This window comes from Nymphalis io, chromosome 11 (assembly GCF_905147045.1).
Source record: "Nymphalis io chromosome 11, ilAglIoxx1.1, whole genome shotgun sequence".
Lineage (NCBI taxonomy): Eukaryota > Metazoa > Arthropoda > Insecta > Lepidoptera > Nymphalidae > Nymphalis > Nymphalis io.
Window position 1 is genome coordinate 12,702,519 of NC_065898.1, and position 14,068 is coordinate 12,716,586.

The 14,068-nt window shown below is 40.2% G+C and overlaps 2 protein-coding genes across 9 annotated transcripts in view; one reads left to right on the plus strand and one right to left on the minus strand.

Annotated features, from left to right (window-relative positions):
* The window catches only part of LOC126771715 (pericentrin-like), a 59,478-nt gene extending 57,247 nt beyond the window's left edge, over positions 1 to 2,231 (plus strand). For all 4 annotated transcript variants that reach the window (XM_050491741.1, XM_050491742.1, XM_050491743.1 and 1 more), the window contains one exon: positions 39 to 2,231. In XM_050491741.1, coding sequence (XP_050347698.1) covers positions 39 to 147 — 109 coding nt within the window. In that variant the 3' untranslated portion in view covers positions 148 to 2,231. The remainder of the gene's footprint in view (positions 1 to 38) is intronic.
* Positions 2,146 to 13,682, minus strand: LOC126771743 (trichohyalin-like). 5 transcript variants are annotated; one of them, XM_050491816.1, is made up of 13 exons: positions 13,507 to 13,682; positions 13,224 to 13,384; positions 11,183 to 11,358; positions 10,838 to 11,041; positions 10,312 to 10,432; positions 6,057 to 6,227; positions 5,181 to 5,302; positions 4,944 to 5,087; positions 4,392 to 4,491; positions 3,884 to 4,084; positions 3,407 to 3,520; positions 3,087 to 3,179; positions 2,146 to 2,286 (listed from the first exon to the last, which is right to left on the minus strand). In XM_050491816.1, exons 2-13 carry the CDS (start codon positions 13,377 to 13,379, stop codon positions 2,254 to 2,256), a joined length of 1,635 nt encoding a protein of 544 aa, XP_050347773.1. In that variant the 5' UTR covers positions 13,380 to 13,384; positions 13,507 to 13,682; the 3' UTR covers positions 2,146 to 2,253. The 5 variants fall into 5 exon arrangements, with proteins under 5 accessions (XP_050347773.1, XP_050347771.1, XP_050347774.1 ...); XM_050491814.1 differs by having other exon boundaries at positions 2,148 to 2,289; positions 13,524 to 13,682; XM_050491817.1 differs by having other exon boundaries at positions 2,148 to 2,289; positions 3,908 to 4,084.
* Between the last annotated feature and the right edge of the window lie 386 nt (positions 13,683 to 14,068).

Here is a 14,068-nt window from a genome sequence, read left to right on the forward strand (position 1 = left end):
TATGGTATTAATTAATTAAATTGGTGTAATGTTCCCAGTTCCCCGCGTGGAGACCCCTCCTATCAGCACAAGCTGGGCGCCGTCAGCCGCCGCCTCTCTTGCGCAGCGCGGGACACGACGCGGGACACGACGCGGGACACGCCCTGACCCCGCCCGCCGTCCCGCGCGCACGCCCCGCGGGACCCTCTCTGACTCGCCGAGTCGCGCGGACTTACACACTAAGCGAGATGTGCATGTGGTTGTAACGCGTGACGGTCTCCGCACTCTGCACTCCGCACTCTGGGTGCTTTGTAGGATTCGTTCCACGATCGGGACAAGCCGAGTAGAAGTAGGGATACGTAACGCTGTGTTGCTTATGAACAAGTGGTGCTGAATTAATGCACTTTCCGGAGTGCACTTTGCAAGCTTCTCTCAGCTCGTAAATATTTAATTTAAATTTAATATTGGAGTCGAGTCTTAATATAAAAGTAATGCACAAATAGCACTTAAAAACGTATTTCGTCCGTGTAGTTTGTGAAGACTTCCAAACAACGCCTTTTTAAAAACAACTAAATCACAACGGAGATATACAAATTATATTTACTAGATTATAACTTATGGTACACGTGACGCCTTCAGGTGCTCGTGGTGCTCGTGTGCGGGCATTTAACTTCCCAACGCATTTCCTCCCGTTGAACTAGGATAGAATAGTGCCAAATTGAGAATTAATTAGTTTTATGTATTGTGTTACTTAATTTATTTATTACTTTTAGACTCGGTAGGATTGTACGTGTCGGGGACGCAAACTGTTGTTACCACTCCGCCTATTGTCTGTTTTGTTTGTAGAGTGGGATATGAAAGTATTGTCTAGAACCTCACGTCCAATAATGCCTTAGTAAATATACTGTTTTATAATCTGTAAGTTATCTCAAATAAAAAAAAAACTATATTTTTTTTTAGATCTTCACAAAGGCATATTGATATAAAGCTTATTTCATGTATTTATCTAATGTTAATTTTTTTAGAAATATAACAGTTTCCAAATATTTTAAGGCAATAGTGTGATTTTTAATCTGTTGGCTTAATTGAGTAAATTAATCGAAAAGTTTTATTTTAATATTCCTTCACATCTGACAAATATACAATATTCTTTCAAAACTCTGTACTTGTAAATACTTCGAATAGAGCACAAAACCTTGCCATATTGTCTTATTAAGTTGGTATGTTTGTTTGTAAATGTTTATATATATATATATTGTAGGCACGACAGTACAAGCTAGGCTAAGATAGTTTAAGACGAGACGAGACGGCGACCGAACATTCTCGAACGTTCCACGACATTCGGGGCCATTCGATTGCAAACTTAGGTTATATTGTAGGAGAGATAAATTATTTACGGTTTTTTTTTAAATATATTTTAAGCATTTTATTTTATGTTTTACAAATGGCTCCGATTTTTTTATATGTTTTAAGCAGGACTATTTTAGAATTATATTTTGTAAAACGGTTGTTATTATTAACGATTTTACAATTAATATCATGTGCATAATATATTTAAAGTTTAATCAGGGTTCCTCGAGAAATAATATCGTCGATATAAAAAATAAAATGCTCATTAATTCGTTAATAGTAACAAACGTTGTATTTTGCAACGTTAGACAATACTTTGAAAGCCAAAGGTAACGAAAGTATTATTAACGCTGTGTTGCGATTAATTCCATTTTATTCGACAATTCATTTGTGTTGACTTTAGAATTGATTTGACATATTAGTTAACTCTTCCACCGCCCTACATCATCTACACTCAATGCGACCAAAGATTCGTATAAGCTAGATTTAATTTAGTTCCAAATTATTTCTAAGTTAATTTTAACTTAATGCACATCGTTAAACGTTCGATAATTTAGTCAAAGGGGTTTAAGTAACAAATTTATCAATGGAATGTTTATAGTAGAACAATAATTACTTGTAAATGACTGATTTTTTTAATCGCCTGTTTACTCTTATCAGAAGATCTTCAAGAAACTTCGGCCCTTAACGACTAAAATATCGGCCGATTAAAAATCGACGTGCGCTTTATATAAGTGAAACACACCGACCCATCGATCTACTGTATTCACGATAAAATTTCATCACATTGTTTCTAGTCACGAACATTGTAAACACTGGTGCCATATTGCTCTCTATACGAAATGAAAACAGACAAAAAGTTCTAAAGTTGAGATGATAAATAAAATAATGATTATTTTCTACGACGTAGTTTCATTCGTTCGCTCAGGCGCGCTGCGCCAGCGACGGCAGCGACACCTCCTGCAACAAATCACTAATTATGAACCATTACTTATAAACGTTTTTTGCGAGTGATTATAATAATAATATCCTGGGACATTATTCACACACGGTCATCTGATTCCAAACTAAGCAGAGCTTGTGCTATGGAAACCAGACAACTGATATACTACAATATATGACTTTTCTTTTGTAAATACATACTTATATAGATTACACCCAGACTGAGGACAAACATACATGTTCATGCACACAAATATCTGTCCTGGGTGGGAATCGAACCCACAACCTTCGGCGTGAAAGGCAAGTATCTACCAACCACGCCAACTGGCTCGTCAAACAATACTGTGACTATTTCGAATGTCAAATCGATACTGACATAACGAGGTAAATCAGGTTAAACAACAGCTAAGCAAAGTTTATAAGGCCGTTAGAGCCTTTAACAACGATCGATCTTAATTGGCTTTTAGCTTCTTAATTATTTATTTATTTAGTGTGGTAAGTTCTGACCAGTTTTTACACCGGCAACGCGCGAATAATTAGTGGTTGGTACCCTTACTCCCAACGATAAACAGCACGGGTCATATTAGTTTAAGCAGTTGAGAATGGAAAACATAATGAGACATATTGTGTGTTAAAGCAATGGCTACTTGTTAGTCTCCACAAGTACCACATCGAGCTAATAGTTACTCTATTAAGATATGGAAACCAGTTGCTTGTTATCGATACTAAATTATTATTTGTTAATAGCATAATGTTGCTTTGCCTTTAAAAACTAAAGCAGTACTATATTCTACTAAAATAATTGATTATATAACCTCTGTCTGGCGCGCCTGTAAACCGTTAGCTGGACCATTCCTCTTATAATCCTCTGTCCCCTTCTCATTTCCAAGCTCTTTAGATGAACTTGCCTATAATATAACAATGTGTATTAATGAATATGAAGTCAGGTTGCTTCAGAACTTAATATATAACTTATTTCTTCCCGTTGTTCCACCAAAATAAATTACTAACTCTGAAAACTAAACTGAAAACTCAGTAAGATTCGTGTATTTTCTACTGGACCCTATCCAGGCATTTGCTTTTGTAATATTGTATTTGTTAACTGTGAGCGACTCGTCGATTGTATTCCTCTAACCTTTCCGTGTCCCAGTCCATCCCTGCGATCCTCGGGCTCGTAGTGCGGGAAGTGCTCCTGCATGGAGGCCGGCAAGTCCGGCATCGCATACAGACGATACATCTTGCAGTAGCGCTGTTTGATTGGTAAAGTGAACTTGAATTTATCAATTATATTTATATATGTATATACGCACACAACTGAAGTATTACAATAAAGCTTCGTAAAAATGAAAGCTTATATTTTAGCCGTCATAATATATGTAGTAGGTATCTATTTATTGTTGTTTAATATATGGAAGTTACCTTACAATTTTTTTTATTAAATCTTCGTTAAAAATCAATACTATCTAAGATGAGTAGAATATCAGAAAATTCTCAATAGTGCTCCAAGTGTTACGAGTCAAAACTCCTAATCCATACATTTATCAATCTGGTGGGATCTTTTAGGTAATTATAGATATTTCACTGGTGTGACCCGGCTCGGAGGCGCTTATACGTATGTAACAGAGTGAGTCCGCACGTCGAGGGCGCGCAGCAGCGGGCGCGCGGGGCGGCCGTGCGCGCGCGCCTCGTCGGCGAGCGCCCGCGCGTGCGCGAGCAGCCGCCGGTCCGCCACGCGCAGCTCGTGCTCGGCGCGCGGCCCGTAGAAGTGCCGCAGCTCCGCGCGCGCGTGCGCCGAGCGCTCGTCGCGCTCGTGCTGGCGGCGTTAGATATTACCATATTACTCTCTTTAGTGACTTTTTAACCAATCTAAAAGATAGATTGGTTAAAAAGCAATATATCAGTCCTTATATAGTGCAGCGACGGAGTGCCTCTCGAGGAGAACGGTTGGAGCCTATTCCGGCATAAAATATAACGCTTCTGTACCTATTTGTTTTTTTTTCTTATAATATATTTAATTTCTTAAATTATTTAATTTTCTTTTATATTTGTAAAATAATTTCACGAAGATGTTGTTACCATTTTGTATAATTTATTTAATCAATTTTAAAAGAATTTCTTACCCATTGCTTAATAATATCCTCTCTATACTGCTGTACTTTAAGCGCCTTCTCTACTCGCAATTTCTCCTTGAAGTCTTCGTACAATTCAGCGTTTTTGAATCTGATACAAGACGTTGTTATAGAGATTACTTATTGTTGTTAAACATAAATTATTATTACAAAACTCAGTTTCTTCGATTGGATTCTAAAGATCAGTCTCAGTGACAGATCAAATCGGGCTTAACGGAGAAATGCAATCTGTGCAGAGTATTAAAGTATTTAAATATTTGCGCAAAGGTGTACCTCATAAGCTGGCAATCCGACACGGGAGATGGGAGATGGAAGAGAGTTTAAACGACCATTGGCTACTGAGAATTTCTTGACAATTACGTTTTTTGCCCCGATGCGGTACGTCGAAAGCAGCACTTTACAAGTTTGCCACTTAGCTTGGCACGAGACAATAACGACTTACGATATTTGCAAATAGGGAATAATTTATCTTAAAGATAGCAAATAAGGAATAAAAATAATACATCATAACATTCATCACTATCTCATCAACATCTGCGTTACCTGTTCATGATCTCCCACTGGCGCATGGTGTTGAAATCTTGTAGACATTTCTCTTGCTCTTTCAAAAATTGCTGTCTGGTCTCAATGCGCTGTTGCTTGAACTGCTTCTGCTTGCGAATATCTGCTTCGCGACGAGCTTCTGCCCTATAATATATATTATTTATAACATGATGTATATGTGCTAGCTACCTAGCCATTGTACAACGAAGCAGCGACCGTATTAATAATAAAACTAACGCGGCTTCCTTCTCCCTCACAGCCGCCTCGAGTTTCCGTTGTTCTTCCGCCTCACGTGCCGCGTCTCCACTCTCCAGCGACTCACTGATCTTCTGCAACACCTGCTGCCTCTCGTCCTGGATCTGTTAGACATATTTGGAAATTTATACCAACAATATTATTATGGTCTCCATCTTTTTCCTTCTATCGCAGTGTCGTCAATAATAAATAGTGTCTAGAATGAAGACACGAGTTATTTGATTACGTGTTTTTTGATAGAGAAACCTATCAAGTTTTACTCGGCTCGTAATTCGAATCTGTAAGTCTGTATTTTATATATTACATATATTTTTATTAGTTACAGTCATTATATAAGACACCAACAAGGCATTCAAAATTGTAAATCAGGGAATACCTATCGTTATACATCGTAAATCGCAATATGCAATTTTACATTTTATTCCTTTCTTAATTGGTTTAAGCTACGCTTACAAACTATTTCATTAATGTCAATTATCATGAAGAAGTCACAAAGCTAGCTAAGCGGATAAAGAACGCGGCGTGACATTGCATTAATTGGTACAGATGTCTCTTAAAGTTGGTACTCATACAAAATTATAGGAATTTTAGAAAAAATTCTGCTTGTATTGTGTTCCTAGATCGCTTTGGTCGTGTTTGCTTGGCCGTTCGATAATAAAAGTGGGCGGGAGAAATCAATTCGTGTAATTCCTGAGCACATTCTCCGAAATTTAGGAGCGTAATATATATACATATTTATTTGGTACATGGTTTTGCTAGTATATCAACTAAATCCACTTGAATAAATAAGTCTCATCAATCAGGGGCTCTGGTCCCTGTGCACTGCACAAGTGCTCAATGAACACTCCCGCGCGTCACCTGCTGCTCGGTGAGGCGGCGCCGGCGGTGTGTGCGCGCGCGCGCGCGGGCGAGCACTTCGAGCAGGCGCCGATCGAGTTCGTCGCGCGCCTGTTTCTCGCGCTGCCGTTGCTCCGCCTCTTGTTTCGAGCGCTGCATGTCAGACAAGATGCGAGCTTTTTCTGCTGCTTTCTGTAAAAATCATAAATCCAATTCCATTCTTGTCTGTTACTTCAATATTATAAGCACAGATTCTTATGAAGTTTGTACTGGATTTTTTTTAATATTCACGTTCACAGAAAAACACATTAATTGTTCGTGACCAACTAATAACAAACAAACGGCAAACTTTTACTAATTGGTAACTGTAAACTGTAGCGTACACACGTCTACAATAATGTATTAAATAATATCTTATAAAATGAACATTGTCTGTGTATCTTCTATCCATCTTTTTTTCCGTTTTTTCCGTGCAGTGACGGAGAAAGAATACATTTCACTGCCCCTCTCTTTCCCATGGGTGTCGTAAGAGGCGACTAAGGGATATCTGAGCGACCATCTGCTCATCTGGTGGTAGGATGCTAACATCCGCCTGGCTTGTTACCACCGTACGCATGGTGAAAAACTCGTGAAGTGGCTTGCAGCCGTGTTTCGAGGTCAGCCAGCGTACAGCCAGTGCCCGAGCGAGTATTGCCGCGATGGGTGTTGGTCCAGTGGAGACGGCTGTTGAACCAATGCCGGGGGAAACTCTATTGACCTGCCGGACAGGGAGACCTGAAGAAACGGCTGTTCCGCTGGTCGCCCGTGGCATAGTACAGATGCCCGAGCGTGCCTAACCAGCTCGCGAGGCTGCCCCACCAGGCCACGCATAATCTCGGGGTGGACCGTCGTGCCGGTTGGTGACCGGAAGGTGGGGTCCCGGCGGCCACTTCCGGGGGGGTTCGGGGGCCCTTCCGTCCGGCGGATCAGTATATTTTCCGTTTTGGCAACCAATTGGGAAAACACGCCTCCATACTTTGCCCATCCCTATCGTGGCAATACGTCGCTCGCTTCACGTCTTTTTTCCAAATGGTAGCGCAAGTAAGAAATAACGGTCGTTCAGCGGTGCTCACCCCCACCATACCCACGCTGTTTGAGGTCGAGTTCTCTAACATCCGAGGACTCCACGCTAACCTCAACGCTGTCCACCACCATCTCGAGACAGCACGGCCAGCAATGCTGTTTCTCACGGAGACGCAAATACTCCGCCCTGCCGACACCAGCTACCTTAACTATCCCGGCTACATGCTAGAAGAATCTTTTAAAGCGAAAGCCGGAGTATGCTTGTTCGTCAGGGCGGATGTTTGTTGTCACCGATTGCGCTGCTTGGAGGACCCCTCCTTCTCCATGTTGGTGGTACGTGTGGACCTGGTTCGCAGAGTCGAGTCTACGTGTGCCTCTACCGATCCCACAATGGTGACTTGGAGACAAGCCGATTATTTGACCATCTTAGTCGGGTGGTAGATGCTGCGCAAGAGCAGTTTCCTAACGCGGAATTGGTGTTTTTGGGGGATTTTAATGCTCACCATGAATCATGGTTGAAATCCCTCAAAACTGACCATGCTGGAAGAACTGCTCATGCTTTTGCTCTCACACACGACTTGACCCAACTGGTTGATCAGCCCACCAGGATCCCAGACATTGATGGGCAAGCGCCTTCTCTACTGGATCTTCTGCTGACTTCTCACCCGGTGGAATATCAGGTTGTGGTTCAAGCTCCACTTGGTTCTTCGGATCACGGCCTTATATCTACCAAAGTGCCACAGGCCAAGCTGCCGCCATCAGCAGTATGCAAACGTCGCGTTTGGCACTGTAAGTCGGCAGATTGGGACGGTATGCGCGATTACTATGCGTCAGTCCCTTGGAAGGAACGTTGCTTCAGTGGAAATGACCCGACAGCTAGTGCCGCTGCTGTTGCTGATGAGATCATGTTAGGAATGGAATACTACATTCCTAGCTCAGATCTCATCAATAGGGGTACGCGGAACCGTTGGTTCACTCGTGAATGTGCCGACGCTGTATCATCGAAGCAGGCGGCATATCGCGCGTGGATCAACGGCTGCATTAGCGGGGCATCTAACATTGACTCACTGAAAGCAAACTACAATGAAAATTCCAAGTCCTGTAGGAAGGCATACACGAGAGCGGATGCACAGCGCATTGTACAGATTGGTCATGACCTTATTTCGCATCCTAGGGGCTCCCGTAGCTTCTGGCGTCTGACCAAGTCTGTGCAAAACAATTTCTGCCAACCTTCGCTGCCACCGCTCAGAAATCCGGACGGATCGCTAGCTCACAGTCCGCAGGAGAAAGCCGACCTCCTGGCTAAACTCTTTGCCGACAACTCTGTGATCGATGATTATAGTGCGCAGCCACCAACAATACCTTCATGTGGCCACACGATGCCTGACATCAAAATCAGGCAACGTGATGTGCGTGCGTAGCTGCAATCACTTGATATACGGAAAGCTAGCGGTCCTGATGGAATACCAGGCATTGTGCTGAAGAAGTGCGCGGCGGAGCTGTCTCCTGTGTTAACGCGCCTGTTCCAACTTTCTCTCTTTTCGGGATGTGTGCCGGAGGCTTGGAGAAGAGCTAATGTGCAAGCGGTTCCCAAAAAAGGGGATCGGTCTGACCCGGCAAATTATCGACCAATAGCTATCACCTCAGTACTTTGTAAGGTGATGGAACGGATTCTAAACAACCAACTGATCCATTACCTAGAAGATCACTGTTTAATTAATGATCGTCAGTACGGGTTTCGACCAAAACGGTCCACAGGTGATCTTCTAGCGTACGTAACACACCTCTGGGGTGAAGCTATCGACAAGCATGGAGAATCGTTGGCTGTCAGCCTCGATATCTCCAAGGCTTTCGACAGGGTCTGGCACAGAAGTCTTCTCTCCAAGCTACCGGCATATGGTCTGCCTGCTCAGCTATGCACCTGGATTGCCAGCTACACAAGCGTAGCCTTCGTGTTTTAGTTGATGGTTGCGCTTCACAATTCTATGTAGTGAATGCTGGGGTCCCCCAGGGATCTGTGCTATCTCCCACACTCTTTCTTTTGCATATCAATGATATGCTCTCCCTTGGGAACATACATTGCTATGCAGATGATAGTACAGTGCATGGTGGATACCACGAACGCGCAGTGGCTGGGCGGGCGGAAACTGAGGAGAGACGGGAGAATCTTGTCATTGAACTCGATAGGACGTTAGAGCTCATTGCCAAATGGGGTTCTGATAATCTTGTTGAGTTTAATGCCAAGAAAACACAGGTGTGCGCTCTCACAGCGAAAAAGTCACCATTTTACCCTCATCCCTCCCTCTGTGGCATACCGCTGATGATACAAAGCAAAATCGCCATGCTGGGGATGGACGTTCGCTGCGACCTTAGTCCAAGGGAGGGAAGGGACATCGAGGCTATTATAAAAACAGCTTCACGAAAACTCGGAGTTCTGAACAAGGTGCGGCGTTTTTTCACGCCACAACAACTGTGCCTGTTATACAAAACACAGGTACGGTCTTGCGTTGAATATTGCTCGCACCTTTGGGATGGCTCCGCTAAGTACCTACTGGAGGCCTTGGCCCGGTTGCAGCGACGTGCAGTACGCATTATTGGCGACGTAAAGGTCACAAACACCCTTGAACCTTTACAATTGCGTCGCGAGATAGCAGCACTGAGCGCTTTCTATCGACTGTATCACGGCGAGTGCTCTGAGGAATTATTCTCTCTAATTCCTGCTTCCCCCTTCCTTCTTAAGTCCACGCGAGCTGGTTCTCGATGTCACCGCCTAACTGTGACATCAATTCCATCGCGCACAAAGAAATTTGGCAACTCCTTTCTTTGTCGCACTACCAAAAAATGGAATTCCTTACCAGCTCACGTGTTCCCCTCCTCTTACAACCCGGGTTCCTTCAAACGAGGCGTGAAGAGGCATCTTGCGGGCCGGCAAGGCGGTGACGGCTAGTACAGAACATTCTTCCCGACTGTACTGGCCGTCGTCGCGTTTGGACTCTACTACCACTTAAATAAAATCTGTCATCTCGGATGACACTCATTGCGGAGCGCGGGGAAATAGAATATATATTAGGATTTGGCGCAAAGTGAAGACGGTGTGCATAGCGAGCTGATATATATAATATAATATATATTACTTAATTAAAAAACAAATAAAATCTCAATTAGTTTTCTTACACGTCACTGCGTGTTGATAACATAAGTCTGTAAATCTTACGAAATCCATTTCGAACTGTCTGATAGCATCCATCTGTTCCTCCGCCTTCATGTTGTCGATCTTTTGTAAGTTCAACTCCGACTCGTACTCTATGCGATTGCGTTCTGACACTTCATGAGCTCTAAAAAAAGCAATCAACAAACCACACTAAGAATTTGATGTTTTCAGTATTATTACTCATCAATGATGGTTAAATAAATTAAATTAAAAATGGAATATAATCGTCATGTTTACATTTCTAAATTGTCTAAAAAGTAAACAATTGTCAAAACATATTGTCATATAAACTTTTTGCTTTTATGACAAATTAATGTAAGCGGAACCAATGTTTAACGCATTCGAATAGCTCCTTTGGGTTGCACATTTGTGCGTGATTCGTTTTGCTTACAGATAGTAGAACTGTCATATTGATATTTAGATTTTGTTAAAGACACACTAAGTGGTACATTTCCTTTCAATACATTTCTACCATCTGCTATTCGGAGGAGGAAAATATTTGAATTATTAATCTTGTTGAGTGTCTTACTGGTCTAGTATTTCCTTCTGGTGCTGTTTGTTCGCATCGAATCGCCGCTTGCTGCGTAGCGCCATCAGTTCGTGCCACTCTTTTGCTTTACTGATTATTTCGTCGTCATCTCTTTTCTTTTGTTCCTGTTTCTGCTTCTGGATTTCCTGCTTAAACTTGATTTGCTCTTGGCGTTCTTTTTGGATAACCGTTTCAATAACAGCACTGAAATCAACTTATATTAATGTGATTACGGTATTAACTTATTATATATATTTATTATTTTATCCCAGAAAGCAAATACTATATGTGAAGGCAACGTGACAATAACTCAAGTTGTTACACGGCTAATAATATTATATTTACCCCAACAGCAGTTTAGGTGCATCTTTATTCTTAAAAATGGTGTCTCTCGCGTTGTGCAATAGTCGTTCTTGCTCTTCCTGTTTTCGCTTCACGTATCGCTTGTAGAACTTGCTATTAGCCCGCTCGGCGGCTTCGATGCGTGCTCGCCGGAGCTCTTCGTTACGTTTGTTTACATTCTATGCAAGTCGACAGCACAACAATAATTATAAAAAATTTAATATATCTATTTCATTTAATATATCTATTTTATATTAAAATATACTTTTATTGTGTAAAGTTAACGAATTACGAAACGAGTCACGAATTAGTATTATATAAGTTTTTAAGCCTCGTGTAGGTACTCGTAAAATTATTTAAAAAAAAATTGTGCGGGGATCCCGACAAATATAATAAATTCAAAACGTGTTTTAAAATTTTTATTGATTATAATACTGTATTTCTGTTACACCAAAAAGCGCAGACCTCCTTTATTCCCGTCGGTGCGTCACGGTAGGATGCGCAAGCTGGTACCGCTGGTTTTTTAGTAGGTATTCCGGCGCCTTCAGTGCCGGCGAGTCCCACATACACCCCCACCTCATGTGGGGGAAACGCGTAAATGCGATTTTCCAACGAAAAAAAAAGACCTCCTTTATTCAACTCTGTCTCAAATGTTTATAATTTATATTATTTTTTCAATGCAAAAATGTTAAGTAAGGATTCCAATTAATTAATTTCATTTAACATATTAGGAAAATAGTAATTTATTCAAAATTAAATATAAAATATCGAATTTTAAGTTTTATATAAAAAATATATATAAATGAGATTTTTTGACAGAATAGGTAGGTGGACGCGCTAACAATAATACTAAGTATTATTGTTTAGCGGTAGAATGTCTGATGAGTACAACATTACTAATAGGTACTCAAATCAAAACAAATGTACTTAGGTACATTATAATAAAAAGATGGAATTTTTGATTCCATTGATCAGTGATCAGTCAGTCAGCCAACTCCTACAGAATAGGTATTCCCCCTAGGACCAACTTCAAATTCCCCTAAATTTCGATTAAGAACCCCTAAACTTTTTGTTGAAAACTCGGTTTGAGAGGTAGTTTCAAGTACAAATTAAAAATACATTCAAGTATTATAAAATAGCTGTTGTACTTATGCGGGTGCATTTTACACCCATTAATTAATGAAGATTATAATGAAATTAAACGATTTTTATTTTTCATGCTAAACATATGATTTCACTATAGTTTCTCTGTAATGTATGTAAATTATAAACACTCGAATCGTATGCATATTGAATGTATGTAATATTTAAATACTTATAAGTTATTTGATTTATTAACGCTTATTGTCAAATTTTAAAACTCACATATCACACACACGTATACACATACAACCGTTTAAAATAGAAAGAGACCGTAAGAAAGATAAAGGTAGGAGCGGGCGATTTCTGCCAGTTCATTGGCTCACTCCACTGTAAACCGGGTAAAAGAACTTCGTTACAAAAAAGCAATGTTGCTTTAATAGTAGCGATGGTCGTCTCATGTTACTGATGGCTTTGTTCATCCGGTTAGGTACCATACGTCGGTTCTTCCATCGTCAAATTTTTGAATGTTTGAAAAGGAAGAAGGCCAGCGCAGTTACGGAAAGGGTTTTTTTTTAAATATTGTTTGTATGTGAAGATGATCACTTTCTATCAGGGGGAGGTTTCTCTACATTTTGGCTCGTCGTCTCTACCTTTTCGTTAGGTAGCGTTAAAAAAAGTGCTGTGTGACGTCACATATTTTAAAATCCCTAGAAAATAATTTTATATCCTGTAAGTGGTTGTATTCTAATTAATCATGATAAAATAAAACCGAAGCACGTATCATTGAATAAATAGATTGTTTTGGCTTATATTTGAAAGCTATCTCTCAGGGTTGGGTTCTCTTTTCCGAACCAGTGGTAGTTTCTAGTTTGACTTATAAGTTAGAGTAAGTAATAAAGTATTTAGATTTTGCTATAGTTAAAACTATACTACTTAACTAAGACTCATCACAATTTTAAACCTCCAAAGAATTAGGCCAGTTCTTGGTCATCTCCTGGCTGGTCTCGTTGAGGTACCGGACGTAATCTCGTCTGCGGGCTACCTCTTGTTCTTCTCTGTTCCCTTCCGCCCACCGTTCAATTCTCGACCATTCGTCTTTCGTCATTACAATCGGCATTGTTACTAGGAACATTGAAAAGGAATTTATTACAAAGATAATATACAACGAGAAGCAATATATATATATTAATCGATTAAGGAAGGTACATTGTATTGAGAGAGGAAAATTTTAGAAAAATTATTACGTATAATTAACACAAACTTATTGTTATGCTATTTTTTAACACACGTATGTATGTCTTTCTATTTCACTTTGTATGAAAGTCTTTCTATCTTTAATAATTAGTGGAATAGCTGAATAAAATAATAAAAAAGTGTTAGTTTAATACTACGAAAATTTTACATTAAATCGATTAAACAATCGCTAAGAAACAAACAAAAACGTAGTGACTGAACTTAACAGCTTGAAATGTTGTCATAGTAAATCAGCTAGGCATCGAGTAAAGAAACTTTGCATTGAAATTAGTTATTTAGTAAAAACTAAATTAATAACAATCGATTCATAAATTGTCGGTTTTTAATTCTCATTATTTGAGTCAAGTTTCTAAAGTTTATGCACATTTTTATTTTTGTGTTACACTACACTCATATTATTATTTATAATATTATCACGTGTGGGCGTGTGGTGCTATTTTTCTTTAAGCTAAGTGCGGCTACATTTTTGTTTATGTTTAATCCTTTTCTAGTTATTACCCAATATTATGTTAATTCTCATATTCATACGTATAAAATCTACGACAATATTTT

What these genes read in the sequence shown, in the direction of transcription:
- LOC126771743 (XM_050491814.1), bottom strand. Translation starts at nt 13,379, where the DNA reads ATGCCGATTGTAATGACGAAAGACGAATGGTCGAGAATTGAACGGTGG. An exon ending in GCCGCCTCACCGAGCAGCAG is followed by an intron (nt 5,303 to 6,056) that starts GTGACGCGCGGG and finishes TATGTCTAACAG; the next exon opens with ATCCAGGACGAGAGGCAGCA. An exon ending in TACAGGCGCGCCAGACAGAG is followed by an intron (nt 2,290 to 3,086) that starts GTTATATAATCA and finishes GATTTGTTGCAG; the next exon opens with GAGGTGTCGCTGCCGTCGCT.